The sequence below is a fragment of the Miscanthus floridulus genome, chromosome 8, assembly GCF_019320115.1.
Source record: "Miscanthus floridulus cultivar M001 chromosome 8, ASM1932011v1, whole genome shotgun sequence".
In the NCBI taxonomy this organism is placed as follows: domain Eukaryota; kingdom Viridiplantae; phylum Streptophyta; class Magnoliopsida; order Poales; family Poaceae; genus Miscanthus; species Miscanthus floridulus.
The window spans coordinates 71,491,298-71,517,581 of NC_089587.1; the positions used below are offsets into that span (position 1 = coordinate 71,491,298).

At 45.7% G+C, this 26,284-nt stretch overlaps 1 protein-coding gene and 1 pseudogene across 1 annotated transcript; both read left to right on the plus strand.

The window, feature by feature from the left end:
- The first annotated feature begins 3,875 nt into the window (after window positions 1-3,875).
- On the plus strand, window positions 3,876-5,791 carry LOC136472534 (small ribosomal subunit protein bS21c-like; annotated as a pseudogene).
- A 10,065-nt stretch (window positions 5,792-15,856) lies between these two features.
- On the plus strand, window positions 15,857-16,660 carry LOC136469358 (BTB/POZ and MATH domain-containing protein 1-like). The gene is made up of 2 exons (XM_066467579.1): window positions 15,857-15,940; window positions 16,100-16,660. The coding sequence occupies exons 1-2, from the start codon at window positions 15,857-15,859 to the stop codon at window positions 16,658-16,660; spliced, it is 645 nt and encodes a 214-aa protein (XP_066323676.1).
- The last annotated feature ends 9,624 nt before the right edge of the window (window positions 16,661-26,284 follow it).

Here is a 26,284-nt window from a genome sequence, read left to right on the forward strand (position 1 = left end):
GAATTGGGAAACCTCATCTGATATTTGCCCTCTATAACTCTTTTAGCAAACCATCTCTAGGAGGAATTTGGACCAGCCTTCAGCTTGAATTCATTTTCAATTTGCCTAGCATTTGCCTGTCTAGAAGTGATAGTCACCAATGCAGTAGTAGACATGTCTTTTATCCCTTCCTCATTGTTGGTACTCTCAATGACATGAAAACCCTGACCATACGTAGATAAGCCATAGATAGGAGATATGAACTCCCAGGGCATCTTGGTTAAGCAAACTCTGGCCACATGTCCTTCCTTATGACACCTTGAACACACCACAAGACTAGGACAAATAGAAGCAATGTGACCCACTTTTCCGCACCTGGGATAGAACTGAGGTCTGTTAGGCTGCTCTCTAGGAGCTTCACCCCCGTTATCCCCCTCCTGAACGTTCTGATTATCATTCACCATAATTTGTGTGTTGTTGTTCATAGATATTTCAACTTCAGTGGACTCAGCCTTGTGATTTGGGTTCGATTCCTCTCTCTGTTCATCTTGAATCACTTGCTCATTATGGCGGAACTGGTTCCTATTATCATAGCCACAGCCACCACCTTGAAATCTACCACCACCTCTATCTCTATCGCGCGGAACCCAGCCTCGATTACCCTACCCTTGCCATCTAGGACCAACCCCCCCATTTCCCTCGAACCCTCGATTGAAACGATTCAGAGTAAATAGGTGCCGATCCATGTTCTTCCCAGGCTACGAAGGAGCCTGGAGAACCTGCGAAAATGATCGAGTATCACCGCCCAAAGTAGACCACCACCGGTTCACCGGAATTAGCGCCACGAAGGGGAACTAACTCCGATGAACTAAAACTCAGCTTATCCGAACTCGGAACAAAAATTTACCCACAAACCCCAACTTCGATGCTATGATTCCACAAGTGAACGAGACGAGCACTCAAATCAGCATCGGGGTGATCACGTACCTCGTGCGGAAGCCATGCCCTGGCCTCCTTCCGCCCCTCCGCCACGATTCGAGAGGAATCGCTAGGGTTTTCGCTTCCCCCAAACGAGACGGGAGAATGGGATGAGAAGGATGGGGAAGCAGAAAAGTGAGGGCTCGTGACCTCAAAAGGAGGCTGGAGGACCCCATCACCTCTCGGAATCCGCCACGGCCCGGAGGTCAGCGACTGCGAAGGAGTCAAGACATGGACCACATCGCGGAGCTCGGAGCCGACACTCCCCCCTGACTGTGCGCACGAGCCAGTTCCTGTAGCTTGCACTCGCGTCGCGGACCCTCCCCGCTCGCGCGTAGGGCTCGCTCCCGTGGCAGTAGTGCCCCCGCCATGGTTGGCGCCTGCGTCACCCGGGTCACCCGGGTCAAAAGGAAAGGGACGAGCCATTTCATCCTCACAATAGTTAATTATTCATTGTTATATATATATATATATATATATATATATATATATATATATATATATATATATATATATATATATATATATATATATATATATAGAACTACTATCCTGTAGCTGGCTACAGAATAACTTATTCTGTAGCCACTTTGAGTTATGATAATTACTATGTTAATTTACGAGATTATAGTAACTTCTTACTAAGTGGTTTAATATAACGTTATGGTAAATATCCCCATGTGTTATAGTAACCCAACTATCGTAAATATGTATTGACATTATGGTAAATTAGTATATAAAATTATAGTAAATGGAGGTGGCTACAGAATAACTTATTTTGTAGCCGGCTACTGAATAGCCTCTCCCTATATATATATATATATATATATATATATATATATATATGTGTGTGTGTGTGTGTGTGTGTACGCTAAGGGGGCGTTTGGTGTTTTAGTCGCTCCTAAAATTCATGTCACATCGAATATTTAGATATTAATAAGGAGCATTAAATATAGATTAATTATAAAACCAATTATATAGATGGAGGCTAATTTTCGAGACGAAATTTTTAAGTCTAATTAATCTATCATTAGCATATATTTACTGTAGCACCACCCTGCCAAATCATGGATCGATTAGGCTTAAAAGATTCGTCTCGTAAATTAGTCACAAGTTATGCAATTAGTTTCGTAATTAGTCTATATTTAATACTTCATACATGTGTCTAAATATTCCATATGACATAAATTTTAGAGTTCCTGCTGTAACAAACAGCCCCAAAATCTATCTGTCACTCGCGTGAAGATTGGCCGTGAAGATTGGCCGTTGCTCACTCAATCTTTCATCCGTCAGATCAGGCGCTGTCAACGCACGGGATGACATCGGTGAAGTCCAGCACGTTGTCAGCCAGCAAGGCCCATGCGCCTCGCGAGTGCCGTCGCCCAGAAAGCTGGAGCAAGCTTTCTCGTGCTCCACATCGATCAGCAGCAGGTAGTAGGCCGTAGGCATGCTGCTGCTCAGCCACCTCGGCTCCTGTGCCTAGCCCCTAGCACGTGTGTAGCCCCTGCATAGGTTTATTCTGTTATTAGGGGTAGATTACATCCTATTGAACTATATTTTACTGTCTGTTTAGGCGTAAATTCTGTATTTAGAGGGTGTTTGGTTCCATGGACTAAATTTTAGTCCATGTCACATCGGATGTTCGGATGCTATTTAGGAGAACTAAATATGAGTTAATTATAAAACTAATTACATAGATGGAGACTAATTTACGAGACGAATTTATTAAGCCTAATTAATTCATCATTAGCACATATTTACTGTAGCACCATATTGTCAAATCATGGACTAATTAGGCTTAAAAAATCCGTGTCGCAAATTAGCCACAATCTGTGTAATTAGTTATTTTTTCGTCTATATTTAATACTTCATGCATGTGTCCAAACATCCGATAGGACAGGGACTAAAATTTTCCTGTAGGAACCAAACACCCCCTTAATTGATGTAAATTAATTATTCATAAATAAGAATAATAAGAATTACTCGAACAATTATCTGATCATTTTTTGCTTTTTTTATTTTCTGTATATTTTATTTGGTTGAATTTGTATTTCTTTCTGTTACATTTGAATTTCTTTCAATTTGCTTTCCATAGAACTGATCTGATAATTTTTCTTTTATTTTTATTTGCAATTTGTATGTTTTATCTATTTTTTTCTTTTGAATTTATTCAATTTGCATTTCATAAAAATAATATGTTAAATTGTATTTTATCTGGTTCATTGGATTTGGATCTTGTGGTTTTTGCAAATCGGGTGATTGATGGCTTCAAATCACTCGATTCTGTCTTCTTTGCAAAATCAAGTGATTTTTAGCCCTGGCTCACTCGGGTGACCGAAGGCTATAAATCGCTTGAGTCTGCAGTAGACAGACCCGAGTGTAAGTTTTAGAGGAGCACAAGGGTCTCCGCTTCTATGTTGTACAATATTACTCACATTGTGAGAGAACTGCGAAACATCCAAGGATAAGCATAAGCATCACAACTATAGTAGCCATTCTTTCCTCCATCACAGCAATCACGGTGTATGTCTGACAAACACACACATCCCACGCAATGTTCTATTTATAGATGGTGAAAATAGCAAAATGGATATACCAAAAAAAATCAAAGCGACTTATAATTTGGAACGGAGGGAGTATATTTTAGTAATAATTAATAACTCCTAGGCTTGTAACTAATCCTCCGAAATTTCGAAATATATAGCATTAATTTCAATGCAGATATCTTTATTTGCAATTCCATGGCTAATAATGCCATTCTACTTTGCATTGCATATCACCACCAAACCATAATAAGAAGGTAATGAAGCCTTTGCAAAGTGGTTTGGATCCATGGGCTGATCCGTGTGGGCTAAAGAAAAAGAAAGGACATGGCCTAATGAACCTCAAGCCTATCAGGCCCACAAAGGCACCAATCAGGCCCTTCTAGCTTGCGGTGGGTTCGTCTTCCTTCGTTCTCTCGTGCAGTGCAGAGGCCTCTATTCCGATCCGTCTTCACCGGCCGGCACCACCACCACCATGGCCGCCGCCGCCTCCGTGCCCGTCTCGTCGTCGCGTCCGCCTCCCCTCCTCCAACGCCACCTTCGTTTCCTTACCGCGGCGGCCGCTCCCCGCCACCACCCTCGCCCTCTCCGCCCCCTCCCAGCTGTCGCTGGTGCCGGCGGCCAACCCCAAGTACCACAACGAGAAGGTGGACGCGGCCGACGAGGACGTGGAAGGGGAGGAGCTCCTGCGGCGGTTCAACTGGCAGGTGTCCCGCGCGGGCGTCATGGAGGAGATCAGGCGGAGGAGGAGGCACGAGGACGCGCGGGACAATCGCAAGCGCAAGGCCCGGTCGGCGGCGAGGAGGTTCCGCCGGAGGTGCGTTCTTGATCGATATGCTTTGTCGATTCGTGCGTACAGTATAGTTGCTTGGGTAGTTGGGATCAATGATGTAGTCTCTCTCATTCAGTCATTCTGTGTTTTCTGTCTTAGAATTTTAGATGCTATATAGTAAATGATATGATTGCTGATTTTATGACCTTTTAGCTTAGTTTTAGACCAAACTGCAAGTGTTAGTGACTGATTTTATGTACATATCCTATGTGCAAGTTGTTGTACATAGAGCACTACATTAGGATGCTATGTGATCGAATATCTGACAGCAATAGTTTGTTTGCCAAACTCATTAGGCATTAGCATGCCAAGTTGCCAACCATTCTACTGTTGACATTCATGATCCTCATGGTGGGACAGCTAGTTTTACAGACATTAGCATCCCAGCACCGATCTTTTTCTGAATGGAAATAGCTGTTCATGTGAAATGGTCCATTCAAGATCCTATTTTTGTTTTTGGTATTTAGGCTGTTTGTGTACCATCGTGATCATATTTTACACCGGTATAACTCTTGTTCACCTTTTGAAAAGCGGGGTGTTATTCTTGATCTTGAATACACGATTGTACATCCCTGGCATGTTCAACTACAAGGAAATGCCTGATCGAATACCCATTGTTGCAACATTCAGCAAGCTTTGTGCTGAATCTTGCAAAAATCTAGCATCAAGGGCATCTCCCCTTTCTGAAGACATGTTTGTTTTTTGCTATTCCAAAGTTTCAGCAAGTTTTATGCTGGATTTTGCAAAACCTAGCATCAAGGGCATCTCCCCTTTGTGAAGACATGTTTGTTTTTTGCCATTCCAAAGTTTCAGCAAGCTTTATGCTGAATTTTGCAAAATCTGACATCAATGACATTTCCCTTTGAAAGAGATAATTGTTTTTGGTCCTTTCAAAGTACATCCAGTTCATTTGAGTTGTAGCAACGATATAAGAAACTCCTGACTCCTGCTAACTGAACCCAATCACTCTGCTGCAGGCGATTCAAGGGCCCATTCCCTTTCAGTGATGATCAGGGGCCGAAGGAGCAGACCACTGATGAGGAGAATGACAACTGGGAGCTCCCCGCAGGAGAGTTGCCTTCTTACAGGTAGAGATAGTCAAGATATTGAAGCATGGTTTTTGTCTGCACTGCAGAAGAGTTTCAACACCTCTAGCTTCAGTTCTTCCTGTCAGTTGGTGGAAATTGAGTAGGTATTGCCAAATCGATTCTAGCCGATTGGCGGCCAAAGCACGGTATACTGATGTAAAGCTTTGTTCTGAGTGTGTTATGTCTCAGAGAGCAGCAGACCCTCCTGACTGTGCTGCAAATACTTGATCTTTTTCTGTATTTAGTTCTTGTGGATGGATGTACAATGGCTGGTGTATTCTCACAAGAATTCTGATGCTAACTTTTCTGGTGGGGGAAAAGATGAATTCTGATGCACTAGACATTGATTCGGTGATCTAGTACTCATTCAGAAAATTGTTATTTTGCGGCTGCAAAAATTGCCATGCCCGTCTTGGCCCAATCATGTTGGAAATTCAGTTTTGAATACGTTGCAATGAGGAATTATTGAACATGTTACATGTGCCAGAAGTGACCAAAAAGGACGCGAGGATGAGGATTGAGGAGATTTCAGGCGAAGAAAGGAGGAAAGCTCCTGTGTCCTGTCACCCTTCCCTGTCTACTTTCTTGGATCCAACGTGTACGTGTGCCTCGCTGCCTCGGCCCGACTCGCAAGCGCGTCAGGTGTGGTGTGACCCAAACCCAACTACACACACTTCTAGTCAGCGATTCAATTCGCGGTTTCGTTTCGGTGCCCCCCACCCACGCACCCAAAAAAAAAAAAAAAAAAAAAACTACCCACTCCGACACCACAATGCAGTTCGCGGTTTCGTTTCGGTGCCCGAGTATTTCCACACTTCTAGTCAAAAGTATTCGTCCAGCTATTAAGTTTTCCTCTCTTTCCATACCTAAAAAATCATCTTAGATGATTCAGGCCATGAGGTGGGAAGGGCTAGCATATGGACGTCCAGCCATAGGACTCGTCCGAACGCTGCTTCAGCACCTGCGCCCACATCGCATCCCATGCCCCCGCGCCCCGCAACCCATCCCACACCAACGCCTGCGTCCGAACGCATGCTGCACCCTCGATGACCCTCACCCCAACACTAATGCCAACGCCGAGGCGAGATGGAGGGTAGGGCCGGTTGGGGAGGGAGAGCAGAGGAGAGGGCGAGGCACGCCGCACTAGGTAGGAGCCGAAGCCCTACGGCAGCCTGCTGTCTGCCAGCTGAAAGGATCAAGATGCCCAAGAGGGAAGTGAATTGGGCTAATTCTAAATTCTCTTGCACTAATCAAATCCTACGGATAGCCCAATTAACCCCTTGTGCCTAGAAAAGTGTTTATATCAAACTAATGCATAACAACCTCGCAACCTATGTTCCAAACTTACTCTAGCAAGCAATTCTATGGATATAAAACAAGTATTGAATTGCTCAAATTAAATACTCAAAGTAAGTGCTCAAAGTAAATAGAGAGAGAAAGGAACGCGGCGATGTTTTGCCGAGGTATCGGAGAGTCGCCACTCCCCACTAGTCCTCGTTGGAGCACCCGCGCAAGGGTGTAGCTCCTCCTTGATCCGCGCAAGGATCAAGTGCTCTCTACGGGTTGATTTTTTGACACTCCGTCGCGGCGAATCACCCAAAGCCGCTCACAACTTGAGTTGGGTCACCCACAAGCTCCGTCGGGTGAACACCAAACTCCCGATCACCACCAAGCCGTCTAGGTGATGGCGATCACCAAGAGTAATAAGCACGAACTCTCACTTGACCACGCGAAGCCTAATGAGAAGATGGATGCACACTTTGCTACTCTTGATTTGCTAGTGAGGCTACTCTCTTGGATTCTCAAATCACAAACACCTCACTAGGACCTTGCTCTTCTTGGCACTCACAAACGTGTTTCTCAGCTGTTGGAATGAGCAAAAGTTACTCCACTCATGAGTGGAGCCTCTATTTATAAGGCAGCCTGAAAAACGAACCGTTATGAGCTTCTGCGGGATGACCGGACGCTCCGATCGTTTTGACCGGATGCTCCGGTCAGTTCAACCCGCGAACAGTTTTCAAATGATGACCGGACGCTGTCAGGGTCCGGTCAGTACCGACCGGACGCGTCCGGTCGCTCTTGGATGCTTACTGTAAACGACCGGACGCTAGATACTCAGGGTCCGGTCACCACTGACCGGACGCGTCCGGTCACTCTTTTCCAAGTCTGGACCCTTACTGGAGTCGACCGGACGCTAACCCTCAGCGTCCGGTCACATGACCTTCCAGCGTCCGGTCACTCCAGACTTATTCTTCACGGTCAAATGAACTGACCGGACCCTGCGGCCAGCGTCCGGTCGCACCGGAGCCAGCGTCCGGTCAGTGTTTGACCCTCCATTCACTTCCAACATTCGAACATATGTGAATGAAGTTTGCTCCATAGGATCTTGGACATTCATAGGAGCTACCTAGAGCTAGTTTAAACAAGTGTGCACCACACCTAACTCACTAGACTCAACTAGGTCAAGCTACCCGTTCATACCCCCCTTCATAGTATGGCCAAAGGAAAAACAAAGTCCTAAACTACTCTAAGTGTCTCTCCAACTCCAATCGACACTTAGAACTAGTTATCCTTAACCTTGTCGTCCATCCTTTGAAAACCAAAACGATTTCCATCGTAGGGGCATGACAACTTCGATTGCCTAATCGATCTCCATTACCATGACTTAACTTAATTGTCTCTGCAAAACACACGTTAGTCATAGTAATCTTGTATTGACATTAATCACCGAAATCCAACTAGGGGCCTAGATGCTTTCAATCTCCTCCTTTTTGGTGATTGATGACAATACTACCTCGAGTATGTTGTGGAGTGAGGTTTTTGACGGGCTTGGTTCATATAAGCTTTTGTCAATAAGAACAAAAGAGTTAGTCAAGCTTATATGACCCAAGCCAACACAATGTACTCAAAGGATATGAATTAAGCATGAGTACAAATAACAAAGCTCATTTGCTTCGAAGTATAAACGCGGAAGCAAAAGGCAAATGAGCATTACACAAGTGATATGACATATAGATAATGCAAAGTAGAAATCACACATGTCAAATATCACAATTACGTAGATAGCACTATCACATATATATAATAGTATGCATGAAAGTAAACACACGAATGCATAAGTAATAGTGTATCACACAAATAAAAACTCCAAATGTATATAATAAGCTAATACTAGATAACTAGCTCCCCCTAAAACTCGCTCCCCCTAAGTCTACATACTCAAACCCTCTCCCCCTTTGGCGTCAAACACCAAAACCTAAGGGTCGGTCGGCGGGGCTGCAGCGGACGAGTCGGGCGCTGAAGTACGTGGAGCAAGATGGAACTGGGCGCCATCATCATCGGACCCTGAGCTCTGAACTAACTGACCCTCTGAAGCAGGAAGTGTCGCTGAAGCGGTCTGGGTCTGAGCTGGGGCTGGTGCTACCTGTGAAGCTGCAAGTATGTCTGTCGTAGGATCTGACGAGACGATAGACGAGGGGAGCCTCTAAGTAGTCATGATAGCTAGAGCTGCTGCAGATGGACCGGTAGTATGCATGTGAGGTGGAGTAGGCATGCCGGTCAACTCGCTGAAAGATGCTCCAAGACTCCTGGAGACTGACGTGTCAGGCACGAATAGCGAGGAAGACTGCTCTGGTGAGAAACCCATGTGATAAGGAGTGAACTGCGGGGCTACACCAGGTGAGGCTAACCACTGGGACACCTGTACAGGAGGTGAAGTAAACTGAGCTGGAGGCTGTCCCTAACTCTGGAGCCCAATGGGCTGTACTGCTAGAGTCATCGAAGTGGTAGGAGGCTATGCAAGCTGGGGCGAAGTCTGTGGCAGTGGGATCCCAATGGCTGTCACTACATGCTGCATGAATCCCATGAGCTGCTGCTGCATAAGTAACTGCTGGTGCTGAAGGAGCTGCTGCTGCCGCTGAAACTCGTCCTGACGAGCCTGAAACTGTGCAAAGTTGGTAGCTGTCTCCTGTGCCTGTCGTGTCTGATCCTGCTGCATCCGCTCAAGAATAGCTATGAGAGCAGGGTCTGTCTGCGGAGCAGGTGGTGCAGAACTGGAGTTACCGGCCTCTGCATCATGTCTGCGTGGAGGCATCTGAGGTATAGGCTGGTAGTCATTGTCGGAGCTGTCACTATACTCGCTCAACTCCTGCTGTGCCTCTAGCTCCTCCTCCTCAGTGGCTGCAATCCCTCTGATGATCTCATCCTGCTGAGCTGCGGACTCTGGCACGTCAGGACGACGGCTAGGCTATCTGGGTGCTTGAGGAGTGGTGTGTCTGATCCTTTGTGATAGGTTGTAGGCTGGGAACTCTGTAGTGGCACCTGTATACTCATCCATCATGCCAGGGGGCTTATCAAGCACAACTCTGTGGATGAGGAACGTGATCCAGTGAGCATAGGGAAGCTACCTGCGACCCTTGAATCCCTCAGCTATAGTATCCTCCATCTCTGAAAGAAAGAGGTCCCAGATGTCAAATATTGTCATCTGCATGATGGCATTGAGAAGCCAGAGCTGTAAGCGAGTCAGGCCCTCCCTGTATCCCAACCTAGGAAGCAGTGTCCTCCTGATGATGGCCTCTAGTATCCTCACTGTAGGAGTCAAGTCACTGGGGTTCCTGCTCGACCCCTCTCCAAATGGCTCCTTGAAGCAATGCCGCACTAAATCTGTAGGGGGCACCTGCCCTCCATGAGGACGCCTGGGAGGCTCCTGCTGTCCATAGCAAACCTCATGCATCTTTACAGGCTGCTCCTGTAGTCTTAGTATCTCCCTGGCTCTGCCACTAGCCACTCTGTAGTCTTTGCCTTTGAAAGCAAAGTGAATGAATCTATGATGAGGATCGATGTAGAGCGAGGCATAAAACTGATGAACCCAAGAAGGTACATATATGCCCGTCCGTCCAATCAAATCTGTCAGTCCTGGCAAATATGACAAGTATTGCCGAATGCTCTCTCCGGCTGCTGCCACAATGGACTCTATCTGACAGACCCTCTATGATCTGAACACTACCTCACTGTTAAGATATGCATTGTAGAAATCCTCCTACAGTGGCGTGTAGAACCCCTCAACTGCTCTCTCATCTCTCCTCAGAGGAAACCAAACCTCAAACTCAACAAACCGTAGCTGTTGAACCTGCCTGGCTGTAGCGGCCCTCAAGTCGAGGTGAACCACTGGAGGTGGACCCTGAGGTCTGGGCAGAGGGTGTGAACCCCTACGCTGTGTAACTGGCCTCGGTGGAACTGTAGCACTGGTACGACTTGAGCGGCGTAGCTAAGGTGCCGGCTCGATCTCCTGACCCTCCTGAGTCTCCTGGGCTGGCTGAGGCTCTGCTGGTGGGGGCTGCTGCTGTGCTGACGGACCCTCCTCAATGGCAACCCGTCGTCCTACAAGCGTGGCAGTCCCAGCTAGACTACCGTGACGACGCTCAACATCCTCGATCACAGTTCTGACTGCGGGTGAAACTGGCTGATCTGCAATGACAACTCCGCTGTGGGTACCACCTCTCTCGGCACGCTCTGCGGCCTTCACAACAGCTGCTGCTCTCGCTGTCTCTACGTCGGGGTACTTTCGCTTCTTGGATGTTACCTGCTTGGTTGACTTGCCTTTAGATCTGGCTGGCTGGTGAGGCGGGGGCCTCCGATCATCATCACATGGGCCACCACCAACATTCTTGGTGCGAGCCATCTGAACTGATAAGATGGTGAACTGTCGCTAATGAAGATCAACTGTCAAACTGCCACTTTCGAGGCTTGGCCTCGATCCTTACTCGTGAGCTTGGCTCTGAGTTGACTGCCAACTGCTAGACGAAACACAACAGAACCGACTCGCTGCACGATAGAATAGATGGATATATAAATAAATACCATATGTCTAATAGACGCGAAACCCTAATAGAGAAAGCAATGTAGATGCGAATTTGAATCGTATGGCTTTCTACCTGACGATCCGCAAACCGAGAATAGATAAGATGTCACGCGGGGGATCCTCGGAACCGGGCTAGGGTTAGGGTAAATGTCCTTAATGTAATGGAGAATCAGAGACAACAAATCGATCTAGGTCACCAATGAATAGATCAAGATTGAAAAATAAAGCTTGCCTTACCAATCAAGGGGATGGTAAGGCTAGGGCACTTCGGCGTGAAGACCGGCAGCCTTGGCGATGGTGGAGCGGCGAGCTTAGGCACGAGGAGGCTGGAGCACGGCGTGGTGCTGAGCAGGCGCGGTGGCGCGTGGGATGGCGGCGCGTGGCTGCAACGGGCCGGTGGTGGCGCGCGAGGACGGGGCTCGTAGCTCGGCTAAGGGCTCGGCTAGAGCGCGGCTAACGAGCGGGGGCTGAGCGCGGTGGCGTGGCGAGGCAAGGGCACGGCGGCACGAGCGCGAGGTGACTGGCGTAGGTGGCGCGCGGCTAGGCTGCGGTGGTGGCTTGGGCTAGGTCACGGCGGGTTGAGGTCGAACAGGGGTACGGTCTTGCTGTTAAATAATTCCCCACACGCGACAGAAAAGGAATCGGAGAAAGGAGTCCTGAAAACGCGCGAGATCCACTGACCGGACGCTCCAGTGGTAGCGACCGGACGCTACCACCCAGCGTCCGGTCGATTCCAGAGAGGTCCAAAACCTCTGGAATCAGGACCGGACGCATCCGGTGGTCCATGACCGGATGCGGGCAGGGTCCGGTCAGTACTGCTAGTCCTTCCTTGATCGACCGGACGCTGAACCCTTCCTGACCGGACGCACAGACGCAGCGTCTGGTCACTCCTTCAGTAGCAGTTCACCTCCTGTGAACTGACCGGACGCTGGACAGCAGCGTCCGGTGCTCCTTTTCCAGCAAACCTTCAACCTTCCTTCGCGCTGCCTGTTCCCAATCAAGTCCCAACTTGAATAAGATCCAAATAAACACCAACTGGGACTGATGTGAGTGACCTCTCTCAAACCCTCATATTTTTCAAAATATTTTGCCTTATGCTATAATTCTTTTTAAGAAAATAGGCAACAAGAGGGCAAATGGAACAAAACGACAAAACAACATTCATGCATATGTAATACTTGTAAGTAAATCTAGTTGCTTGTCAAGTTTGATCCAAGGTTAAGCTTCTTCACACGCTTTTCGGCGGTTATCTTAACCATGTTAGACAAGCCCTATATGCATTGCCACAAATTAAACGTGTTGTATATTACAATGAATGCAAGGGACAACACAAGCTTAATTTTTAGTGAAGTTACTAAAATCAAGTACATTGAGCTCATTCCGCAATCTACAAAATGTAGCCTCATCTAGCGGTTTAGTGAAGATATCCGCTAATTGATCTTCGGATCTTACACCTTCTAGTGATATATCATTTTTAGCTACATGATCTCTTAGAAAGTGATGGCGGATATCTATATGCTTGGTGCGAGAGTGTTGAACCGAATTATTTGTAAGTTTTACCGCACTTTCATTGTCGCACAAAAGAAGTACTTTCTCTAGAACTACTCCATAGTCTAGTAAAGTTTGTTTCATGTATAATATTTGTGCACAACAAGCACCCGCGGCAATGTATTCTGCTTCGGCGGTGGACAAAGCCACACTATTTTGTTTCTTGGAGGACCAAGACACAAGTGATCTACCAAGCAAATGGCACCCTCCGGATGTACTCTTTCTATCAACTTTGCATCCGGCGTAATCCGAATCGGAATAGCCAATTAATTCAAATAAAGCTCCTTTGGGATACCAAAGACCAATGCTTGGCGTGTGCTTAAGATACCTAAGGATTCTTTTTACGGCAATTAAATGTGTTTCCTTAGGACTAGCTTGAAACCTAGCACACATACACACACTAAATATGATGTCGGGCCTAGATGCGGTTAAATATAACAAGCTACCAATCATAGAACGGTAGAGAGTTTAATCAACCGAGTTACCTCCCTCATCTAGGTCGAGATATCCATTGGTAGGCATTGGGGTCTTGATTGGCTTACATTCATCCATCTTGAATCTCTTGAGAAGATCTTTTGTGTATTCTATTTAGAGATGAAGATGCCTTCTTTCATTTGCTTGACTTGAAAACCAAGAAAGAATGTAAGCTCACCAATCATTGACATCTTAAACTCCTTAGACATCAATTCACCAAATTCTTTGCATGAGTCTTCATTTGATGATCCAAAGATGATATCATCAACATATACTTGACAAATGAAGATATGCCCATCAAGCTTCTTGGTGAATAGTGTGGTGTCGACCTTCCCAATGGTGAAGCCCTTCTCAATAAGAAAATCCTGAAGGCGCTCATACCAAGCTCTTGGGGCTTGCTTAAGCCCATATAGTGCCTTGGATAACCTATAAACATGATTAGGATATCTAGGGTCTTCAAACCCGGGAGGTTGATCAACATAGACTAGTTCATTAATAAAGTCATTTAAGAATGCATTTTTCACATCCATTTGATATAGTGAGCCGTGACGAGCGAAGTGTGTGGGGAGTTGGGGGGTAAGCCTGGGCACAAAAAACTGAGAACCGAGAACCGAACCGAAACCGAAATATTCGGTCCCAGGTTCGGTTCCAGGTTCCCAGGAACCAAAATTATTACGGTTAATTCGGCTCCAGCACTCGGTTAACCGAATTGACCTGAAATAACCGAACTAAGCTGTTGGACCTCTTGTTTTTTACTGCAGGCTTGAATATTGCTCTATACTTGAATATTTGAGAGAACAATAATATATATGTGTTGTACTATTGTTTTATGCTGCATTGCTGTTTAAATTGTCCTTTTTGACTGTATAAAAATGAGGCAAAATGCTGCCGAAATTCGCAATTGAATGGGTTGTTTCTTGGTTCCTAAAAAATTCGGTTCCATCGGTTAGAACTGAAACCGAACCGAATTAACCGAAACCAAAATTCCTCGGTTCTGCATTTTCAAAGTAACCGATCGGTCCCTTCTTCTCAGGTAACCGAATTAGCTGAAGAACCGAAGAACCGAACCGATCGGTTTCGATTAACCGAACGCCCAGATTGAGTTGGGGGGGTTTCTGTCGGCTGTCGCTGTGTAGAGATGGACGAGAGTGCGTAGATGGAGCAGACCCATAGCCTGTTGGGCCCAGTAGCTGCGCAGGCCCAAAAACGGGGCGTTCGGATGGACACGCCTAGACGGATGTCCTCAGCAGGGCATTAGAGAGAAAAAAATGACATAACAAACCTCCCAAAGAGTTTTATGATGACTTGTGCCTTGCTTGAACCACTGATAAGAAGGCATCCGCCTTAGCTGAATTCCCAAGTTGAAATTGGCGTAACGAGAAGTCGAGAACCAGGGTTATCGAAGCCAGGAATAAAGGATTGCAGAGGTTATGTGGTTTAGGAAGCTTGCATAAGTGATGTTTCGTATGTAGCTCTTTTACACGCATTGCCTGTTGCCGATTGCTTGCAAGAAATCTGGAGAAATTACCCATGTTCCATGAAATGTACTGTCTTCTGTATAGAAGGCTGGCTATTATGCTTTAATGTATTCTAGTGTCCACCGATGGAAAAGGTATCGTCCTATAGGATACCTAAAATGAATACACATATGTGAGCTAAACTGTTAGGTCGCAGTTCATAAGAGTGGGGTACTCTTTGGAAAGCTCATGAGAAGATCGAGGAGCAAGACCTTTAAAAGCTCCGTTTGGACTTGGCGTTCTTGCAGCCTAGTACCAGTTGGATCTTCAAGAGAAATCTGACACCAAAAAGCTATGAATTCAAGGCTTAGTCCATTCACAAGCTGCTGGAAGATGGACCTGGTTGATCTAGGTGTAAGTTCAACCCGTACGGGACTTATACTGAAAATCAAGTATATATAAAGAATGTTCAGTACAGCAGCTTTGGAATTGGTGGAGGATTATTGGATTTAGGCCCATGTTTGGCCTAATCTAAAAATTCCAAAGCATGCACAACCTATAGTCCCATATTGCTAATTCAAGGAGAGGTTGCCTTGCTTAAATATGGGAGTCTCCTCTCTATGCAAAATAGGTGAAAATGAGAGAGAATGAGACTGTTGCTACATGCACGCGCAGCTCGCGCGCATTTTTCACGTGAAAAATCGCGTGACTTGTGACTTGCGACGAGCGCGACGCGTACGTGTACAGCAGGCTATTATTTGTGCAGTTTCTATTTTTTATGCTGAGCGTAATGGCACTTCAATGTGATTGAAACTGCCGTTTTAAACAGTAATAAGGTGTGTTAGTTTCTGCTGTTTGATTGCAGCATTTTCTGTCATTAAATTGGGCAGTTTTTACTGCTTGATGAAGGGAATTGATGCACTATGAAGGCCTATAAAACCAGGAGACGTCCTGGTTGAAGGGCACGGATTTACACGCTCACCTTCCCACTCGCTGTGCTGAGCTTCTCGCTGCTGCGCCTGGTCGACCTTTGAGTTCGGCGTGCACCGGACTTGAAGAGAGCGGGATCTCCGAAACCACTGCCGCGAGACTCCTGCATGGGGCGGCAATCAGGTTTTTGGGCAGCGTCTACACGCGACCGCTTGGTGATCTGCAACATCTACTTCAACACGTTCGACTACGTTTTGCGCGGGATCATTAAGTAATTTCCTTGCGCAATCCTGTTCTAGTCAGTATGTTGCCTGTTTACTTATGTTATGTGCTTGCATCATTTTTTATCTATGAGTTTTTCCTCCAAACAAAATCTGGAATGTATATTAGGCACTTATTTCCGACACCAGGTGGACACCAGGACGTTCGCGGCGCACAGGGGTGTGCTCATGGCCCGATCACCGGTGTTCCACGCCGAGCTCTCCCTCTCCAGCAGCCTGAAGACGACGACCAACAACAACAACGGCGCAGCAGTCACTGTAGTACAGATCGATGACATGGAGGCGCAGGACTTCGAGGCGTTTCTCCACTACATGTACACCGACTCGTTGCCGCCAGAGAAGGCGGCGGCGATGCTCCCGGACCTGGTCGCGGCGGCGAATAGGTATCAAATGGAAAGGCTGAGGCTGGTTTGTGAAGACAGGCTATCCAAGCTTGTGGATGTGACAACAGTGGCGGTCATCCTGGCGTTCGCCGTGGAGCACCATTGCCTTGGGCTTAAGGAGGCCTGCCTGAGATTCCTCGAGGATCCAGCAAATCTCAGAGAGTTCGTCAAGACCGACGGCCTCGAGCATCTGAGCACAAGCTGCCCGTCTGTTTTGAAGGACATGATTACCAAGCTTACTGCAGCCCAGGAGCCGTGTTCCTATCGTAGCGACGACGACTCTCTCTATGGCATCTCATCCAATTAATGGCCATATATACTATGTAAATAGTCAAGAAATGTTAACATAATAAATTATTAAAACGATGATCTTATAAGGTAATTAAGCATTAATGTACATGTTTAACTTTAAGCCAAATATTAACAATTGAATCAGACACTTGCCGCAGCTGTCTAAAGAGAAAGAGAGAATATCACTAGAAGAGGGCAGCAACTTTGGCAATGGAATTCTTCAACAAGTTTAGATGGAAAATTTAGAATAGAATAGAGGCCTAAGCCTTGTCTCTTGTTTTCGTAAGTTAACTTTGTTTATTATTCTTCAAGTGGAATTTGGACTAAGGACTGTGGCTCTGTGTTGTTTGATTGTACTCGTTCATTCCTGTTGGAATCCAGAAAATTTGTATTCCTTAATTAATAAATTAACAATTGAATCAACGATAATGTTAGGATGAGGACGTCCGGACGAACAGACTCCGACCCACGCCACCCCGTCTGCGCCTGTCCCTGGACCCGACCTGCCCACGCCTTTACCCCGGTCCTGACATGCCTATGCCCTCATGCGTGCCTTATCAGCCACTACTCCTCTCTCAAGCCTCCAACGCTACTCCCTCCCTCCTTCCCTCTATGCGGTGTGGGCGAGCGTCTTGGCACGGCAGCGCAGTGACCTCGGCGTGAGCAGCAGCCTCGGCGTGAGCGGGCCTCGATGAGGAGGCCCGAGCGGCCCTCGACATGGAGGCACAACAGCGGCGGCGGCCCCGGTCACCAGCAGAGCAGCGTGGCAGGGCCAACATGAGGGGCTCCCCGGCGGATCTGGCTCCCTCTCCGAGTCGTGCGGGCGTTGCCTCCTTGCCGCATCCTCCATGTCGCGTCGCGCAGCCGCCGCCGCTGGGCCACTGGGTCCAGTGAACTCCACATGCCGACGAGTCTCCATTCTCCCAAGTAGCATAGAGATGTTACGCTACGCTGAAAGCGCATGCTGCAAGCGTATGTTTCAATTGTTTCAGAGATATATTACAAGTGCTCCATATGGATGTTGTAAAAGTAGATCGGGATGTTGCACATGATGCATATGTTGCAAGTGTTTCTGATGAATGTTCCAAGCGTTTGTTAAAAAAAAATTATCTGTTTTGGACGTGTGTTTGCAAGCATTTTGATATGGATGTTGCATATATTTCACACACATGTTACAAGAGTATGTTCTAAATATTTCAGTCTTATGCTCTAGCAAGTGTTTCCATGTTGCAAGTTGTAAGGGTTTATCTGGAAGTTGCATATGTTGCAATGGCTATACACATATGTTACAAGTGTATGTTTCAAATATTTCAACTGGATATTGTGTATGTTGCAGTGCCTATACACATATGTTGCAAGCATATGTTTTTAAATGTTTTAGACGTATATTACAGCAAGTGCTTCATGTTGCAAGTGTTTTATTAGTAGACACGGGAAACGAGCACTGGCAGAGGTGGTACCTGCGCATGCATGCACAGCAGCGTGGCATGCGTAGGCGCACAACAGCAGCAGCAGGCGCATGCGGGTGCGTGCAATAGGCGGGTGCAGGCAGCAGTAGCATGCGCAGCAGCAGCAGCACATGTGGGCGGGGGCAGGCAGCGGTAGCAGCAGGCGCATACGGACGCGTGCAGCAGGTAGGGCAGGCATCAACCACTACAAGAAATACCCTTATACATGACGGTTCACCGGTGACCTTCTGAGAAATCATCATAGAATGTTGTTATTTGTGACGGATTGTTTCTAAGGTGCTAAATCTATGATGACTTGTTAACATATCGTCATGGTTTGACGTCACAGACCCATTGCACACTTTGTGTCTAAATTTTCGTCGCTCCGCACCATATAGTTTCGCACGCCGCGCGGCAACAAACCTCAAAACCGTCCCTGCCTCTAAAAATTTCTCAATCTTATCCTCTCTTCCACCACATCTCCCTTATCCTCTAGTTCTCCCACGCACGAACAGGATGGTTTCAGGCGGCGGCACATCCACGCAGGCTCGCTGCTCCTGGCTCCCCAATCCCAAATCTCGCCTCTTCGTTCTTCAGCCTAGGCGAGCGACGGCGGCAGGGGGCGGCGCTCCACACCCGGCGAGATGAAGCAGGGCGGGTGCCGAGGACGCGGCCTGCGGCCACGCGAGACTGCTGTGGCCCTGGGGCTCCTTATGGCTATCGAATCTATAGGGCAGCGGTGGCCGCTGACCAGCACGCTGGTTCGTCGCCTCGCCCGCCGAGACGGAATGGGATGTCATGACCCGCTGATAACGCCGGGGCGTGGCATCAGCGGCGAACAGGCGCCCGGCATGGAGCCGTCCCTGTCACCATCTGCAGTGTCGGCGGAACCCGCATAAAGGAGAAGAAAGGCCCGGCGGTCCTGGAAGCCTTCCTCTCCTTGACTCTTCTCTCTCTTTCTCTCTGTGTAACCTGCTCTTCCCCTTCGTCTATAAGAGGGGAAGCAGGACGCCCCAGGAGGGAGGACGGCGGTTGACCGCACTACACGGCTGTAGACATCAAAACACACACCCTAACACGCCTTAGGAGCACACGCACATCAGAGACTTGGAACATGTCCCTCTCTCGCTCGTTTGTAACCCCAACTACAAACTTTCAGTGCTAGTAACACGAGTAGCAGCGACGAACTGGACGTAGGGACTTTCTACCCGAACCAGTATGAACATCGTGTCTTCTAAGCATACCATCCGAGCCAGACGCGCAATAACTCGAAACACCGACACCGTGCATGTGAAATGGTCCTATTTTTGTCTTTGGTATTTTAGTCTGTTTGCAGATCATCATCATATATTGTGGTCATCTTAGAACTCTTTGATCGCTTTTTTGAAAAGCGGGGTGTTATTCTTGATCATGAATACATGAGTGTGCATGTCCCTGGCATGTCAAAGTGCAAGGAAATGCCTAATCAAATCCCCCATTGTGGGAAAGTTCAGCAAGCTTTATACTGAATTACTATTATTATTATTATGTGAAATCTATCATCATTCATCAAGGACATCTCTCCTTTCTGGGGAGATCATTGTTTTTGGCAATTTCAAAGTTCCTCAAGAGTTCAATTGCGCTGTAGCAACAACATAGAAAATACTCCGACTGACCCCTGAGCGGTCGTTCCACTGCAGGCGCTTCAAGGGCTCATATCCTCTCAACGATAACCAGGGGCTGAAGGAGCAGGCCTCTGATGATGATGAGAACGACAACTGGGAGCTCCCTGTAGGAGAGTTGCCTTCTTACAGGTAGAGATTGTCGAGAAATTGAAGCATGGTTTTGTCTGACAAGAGTTTCGAAGCCTGAATCTTCAGTTCGTCCTGTCAGTTAGAGGAAATTGAGTAGGTGTTGCCAAATCGTTTGTAGCCGATTGGCGACCAAAGCACGGTAAAGATGTAAAGCTTTGTTCTGAATGTTAGTATGTCTCTAGAGCAGACCCTCCTGACTGTGCTGCAACAGCAAATACTTGATCTGTATTCAGTTGCTGTGGATGGATGTACTGGCTAGGGAAAGAGAGACTGAATGTCTGGTGTGTTCTCCCAAGAATTCTGATGCTAATTTTCCTGGTATGGAAAAGATGAGTTCTGATGCAGTAGACACTTGGTTTGGTGATCAGCTCAGAAAAACTGTTCCTTTGCAGCTGCTAAATTGCCATACCGGTCTTGGCCCAATCATGTTGCAAATTCAGTTTTGAATACGTTACAATGAGGAATTATTGAACATGTGCCAGAAGTGACCAAAAACGACGTGGAGAAAACGATGAGGAGATTTCAGACGAAGAAAGGAGAAGAGTGGAGGAAAAGCTCGTGGCCGTGGCGTCACCTCCTCCTGTCTGCATGCCCATTTAATTTGCCACGTTATATTCCGGGTTCCGGCGTTATTCGGCGTATGATTGGGGTTCGCTTTTCTGATTTCTCCTCGACTTTTTTTTCTTTTTTTTGATTTTTTTTTCATAGAGCTCGAGAGCTACACAGCACAGCAACGGAATGTGCAAAGTGTTCCTACCGGAAGGAACGCAGCATTCGGCTATCTCTGGACCCACCAGCCCAGTCTTCTCTTTTATTTACCTTCGTATGTATAATTGGCGCTTTAATGAAAAACCGATAAAACCTCTCAAACTTTGATCACTCGTCTGTACTCTGTCCGTCCTAAAATAACTCTCTATCTCGTATCATGTACTCTCTCTGTCATAAAATAAGTCTTCATTTCGTATTTTGAGAAGTCAAATAATCTCGACATTAACCAAATATATACAAAACAATATTAATATTTGTGATACCAAATAAGCATTATTAGATTAATTGCGTCATACATCCAATCCTTATCCAACTTCCACTCAATCATCTCCATAAGAGTTTTTATAGTAAACCTATTTGAAGATAAAAATGTTTGATCTTATTTTTTATAATCCTGATCAAAGTTGAGATTAGTTGACTCCTTGTATTGCGAGAGGGAGGAGTATGTTTTCAAAATAACTATATTTATTTTACAAAAAACAAAAAAATGTGTGTATTTATCTCGAAAGCTACTTCCCATAATGTTGTTTTTGTTTACCAAGAAGGTAGTTTTATAAAAAAAACTCGATGCAGTACCTTTCTAAATTACATGTGAAAAAGATAAACTATTTGATCCAGATTCTTACATCTTCCTTTTCCTTAGTGGCTTTGCTCGATGCAACCAATGAACATGGCCATGTTGAACACCGAAGCCAGAGTGCTTATACCAAACTCAATGATCATCAATCCTAAAATATTGGACATGTTACAAGATCCAACGTTTTGGAATCAATCCAAAACGTATATGAAGTGGTGAAAGAACATCAACAATTGACTCGTTAGGTACAGTATAGGCCGCAGATTCATCACTTCTAATCCTTGATTTGTCATGTTTGATGCCTGATTTCCACTCTGCAACCCTTGACGATACGGTTGATGACTCAGTTACTGTCCTTATAGGGAGTGCCCAGGAGCACCCCTCGCGTTTAGATAAATTGAGCTTTGCGGAGGAAATCGATGCCTGCAACAACGACCTCATCGTGGCCATCCTCGAAGTCATTGCAGGTAGCAAGCTGAAAGCATCTAGGCCCCTAGTTGGATTTCGGTGATTAATGACAATACGTGATTACTGTGACTAACGTGTGTTTTGCAGAGGCAATTAAGTTAGGTCACGGTAATGGAGATCGATTGGGCTATCATGGTGGTCATGCCCCTACGATGGAAATTGTTTCGATTTTCAAAGGATGGACGACAAGATTAAGGATGAACTAGTTCTAAGTGTCGATTGGAGTTGAAAAGACACTTAGAGTAGTTTAGGACTTTGTTTTTCCTTTGGCCGCACTATTAAGGGGGGTATGGACGCATAGCTTGACCTAGGTGAGTCTAGTGGGTTAGGTGTGGTGCACACTTGCTAAATCTAGCACTAGGTAGCTCCTAAAAAGCCCTTAGATCCATTGGAGCAAACTTTATTCACATATGATCGAGAGTTGGAAGTGAATGGAGGGTCAAATGCTGACCGAACGCTGGCTCCGGTGTGACCGGACACTGGCTCAGAGTCCGGTCAGTTCATTTGATCAAGGTGAAATCGTCTGGTGCGACCGGACGCTGAGAGGTGAAGTGATCGGACGCTGGGTCCCAGCGTCCGGTCGACTCCAGTAAGGTTCCAGAGAGGGAAAATCACGACCGAACGCGTCCGGACACCACTTAAACATTGGAGTTCAGGGAGAACTGATCGGAGCGTCCGGTCAACATGATCGGAGCGTCCAGTCACCCCACAGAGGCACATAACGGTTTGTTTTTCAGCCATGATTATAAATACTTCATCCATTCGTGTGAGGGCGTACTTTTGCTCATTCCAATAGCTGAGAAACACCTTTGAGAGTGCCAAGAAGAGCAAGGTCCTAGTGAGGCGATTGGGATTTGAGAATCCCAAAGAGAGCCCTCATTAGTGAGATCAAGAGTAACAAAGTGTGCATCCACCCTTCTCATTAGGCTTGTCATGGTCAAGTGAGAGTTCATGTTTGTTACTCTTGGTGATCGCCATCACCTAGATGGCCTGGTGATGATTGGGAGCTTGGTGATCATCCGAAGGAGCTTGTGGATGACTCAACTCAAGTTGTGAGCGGTTGTGGGTGATTCACCACGACAGAGTGTCAAAGAATCAACCCGTAGAGAGCACTTGATCCTTGCGCGGATCAAGGGGGAGCTACACCCTTGCGCGGGTGCTCCAACGAGGACTAGTGGGGAGTGACGACTCTCCGATACCTCGGCAAAACATTGCCGCGTTCCTCCTTCTCTCTTTACTTTGAACATTTACTTTGAGCAATTCAATTCTTGTCATTTACATTCATAGAATTGCCATGCTAGAGTAGGATTGGAACATAGGTTGCTAAACTTTTGTGTGATAGATCAATAGAAACACTTTCTAGGCATAAGGGGTTAATTGGGCTAACCGTAGGACTTAAATATTGCAAAGAAATTTAGAATTAGCCCAATCCACCCCCTCCTCTTGGGCATATTGATCCTTTCAACTGGTATCAGAGCCTTGTGCTCATGTTTTTAGGCTTAACCGCCTAGAGAAAGATGTCTCACGGGGATATACCTCCTCCTATCTTTGAGGGAGATGATTTTCCATATTGGAAAATCCATATAGAGACGTATCTAGAAGCTCTAGATGTTCGAATACTTAGAGCCGCCTCACAAGGCTTCCCAAAACATCGGGATGCTACACACCTACAAGGCGATAAGGTGAATTACAAAAAATGGAATGCAAAGGCTCAAAACACCATCTTTAAAGGTCTTTGCAAAGATGTGTTTAACCGGGTGATCAACCACAAAGATGCCCATGCACTATGGTCGGATGTTTGTGCGCTCCATGAGGGAACAAAGAGTGAGCGTGAGGAACACTATCATCTTGTCATGAAAAAGCTTAACTCTTTTGAGATGCTTCCTAAAGAATGTGCTAATGAGATGTACTAATGTTTGAATGTTCTTGTAGAGGAAGTCAATGGGCTTGAACTCACTCAAATGCAACCATCCGATGTTGTAAGAAAGATCTTGAGTGTCCTCCCCATTGACAAATATGGGCATATTATGATCGTGCTTCATCAAGGTGATCTTTCCACCGCTACACCAACACAAATCTTGGGAAAGATCAACGCTCATGAGATGTACATGTACATCACGCCTCAAAATGGCTCATCCTCTACACAGAAGAAAGAAAAAGATTTAGCATTCAAAGCTAGCCAAGAGAAGGGCAAAGCAAGGCTTGAGTATGAGAGCTCAAGTGATGATGAAATTGATGATGCAAGTCTTGCTCTCATGGTGAAAAGAACCACCAAGATGCTAAAGAAGCTCAACAAGAGTGGCATCAAGTTCAATGGCAAGAAGAAGAAGTTCTTCACAAGCTCTAGAAGTAAGCCAGTCTCGGAGATGGATTGCTACAATTGTGGAGAACTTGGTCATCTAGCACATCAATACACAAAGCCTAAGAAAGACAAGTACAAGAACAAGTATAAGGGCAAGAAAGATGACTCAAGCAATAAAGAAGAAGATGAGAAGAAGAAAAACAAGCCATACAAGAAGAGAGATGGAAAGAAGGACTTCCACAAGAAGAAGAAAAGTGGAAAGGCATACATCGTCGGTGATTGGCTCACGGACATTGATTCATCAAGTTGCTCATCCGATGATGATAGTGATAATGAGAAGGTGGCCGCCATTGTGATTGACTCCTCATCATCTTCACCAACACCACCGCTATCATCCTCTACACACCTATGCCTTATGGCTAAGGGTGAACGAAAGGTAACAAATGATGACGATAGTAGTAGTGATGATCATGCTAACAATGATGATTGTGATAGTGATAGTGATGATGATGAATTTGAATCATCTTCATATGATGAACTTGTCAAATTGCTAAACAAATATACTAGAATCATTAGAAAGACTAGAGCTAAGAATGACAAGCTAGAAGCTAAGAACGATTCTCTTTTAGCTAAATGTGATGTAACCGAAAAGGCTAGTGTTGAGCTTAGAGAAGCAAATGATGCTATATCATCCAAACTTAAGGAGCTCAAATCTTCTAAGAAAGAGCTTAAAGAAAAACATGATAAACTTGAGAGGATACACAATGAGCTCATCATTAGCCACAACAAGCTAAAAGAAGATTATACTACTCATAAGATTAATCATGATAATCTTGTCATTGCTCAAGAATTTCTATCCAACGAGCCACATAATTCTACTAACAATGTTGTTAAGATTGATATAGCTACATCATGTGATGATTTGATCATTGAGAGCATTGAGCAAAGTTCTAGTAGCAAGGGCAAGCAAGTGGTTGAGGCCGATGATTATGATGAGTTTGTCAAGCTCAAGAACGACAATAAAAAACTCAAGAAAGATCTTGAAGAGATCAAAAGCCACAACACTATAGTGCTTGAAACTCGTGATCATGATGGTGACTTGATTCTTGAGAATGAGAAACTCAAAGAAGAGAACAAGAAGCTCAAGGAAGAGAAAAATAATGATGCTCTCAAGGAAGAGAACAAGAAGCTCAAGTTGGAGAAAGAGCATCTCAAGATTGGATTGAGCAAGTTCACAAGAGGCAAGCATCTTCAAAGTGAGCTACTAATGAACAATGTCATGAAGATGGATAGAAGTGGCATTGGGTACATGGCAAACAAAGAGAAGAAGGCTCAAGCTCAACAATAACAAAAGCCAAAGCCAAAGAAGTGTTTTGAGTGTGTACAAGAAGGTCACTTTGCCCATGAGTGCAAAACTCCACCACAACCCTTGCCCAAGCATGCTAGACCTTTTTCCTTCAATGCTCATTACATGCTTAGAAAGGATTCTAGTGAAAAGATGAAAGTCATGTTCTTAGGACCTCTAAACAAGAATAGGTCTAAGAAAATTTGGGTTGCAAAGTCACTTGTTGAGAAGGTGAAGGGCCCTCAATAAGTTTGAGTTCCTAAAGCTTGATCTCTTGTGTGTAGGTGAACTACAAGACCGGTGGAAGTCATTGTGTTATTGATAGTGGTTGCACACAACATATGACCGATGATCCTCGTATGTTCACCTCACTAGATGAAGAAGTAGATGGACAAGAAAGAATCACATTTGGAAATAATTCAAAGGGCAAGGTTAAAGGATTAGGCAAAGTAGCAATATTAAATGATCATTCTATCTCAAATGTGCTCTATGTTGCTTCATTGAGCTTCAACTTGCTATCCATTGGACAATTGTGTGATCTTGGCTTCCAATGCTTGTTCATCGAGAAGGAAGTTGTTGTATCTAAGAAGGATGATGATCAAGTAATATTCAAAGGATTTAGATACAACTACCTATATTTAGTGGATTTCATCTCTAAAGATGCTAACTTGAAGACATACCTAGTCACCAAAACAACACTTGGGTGGCTATGGCATAGAAGACTTGCTCATATTGGGATGAGCTCACTCAAAAAGCTAATGAAGAATGATTTGGTGAGAGGGTTGAAGGATGTGAAGTTTGAGAAGGACAAGCTTTGTAGTGCATGTCAATCCGGTAACCAGGTTGCAAATACTCATCCAACAAAAGCTTTCATGTCAACCACAAGAGTGCTAGAACTCCTTCACATGGACTTATTTGGACCAACAACATACAAGAGTT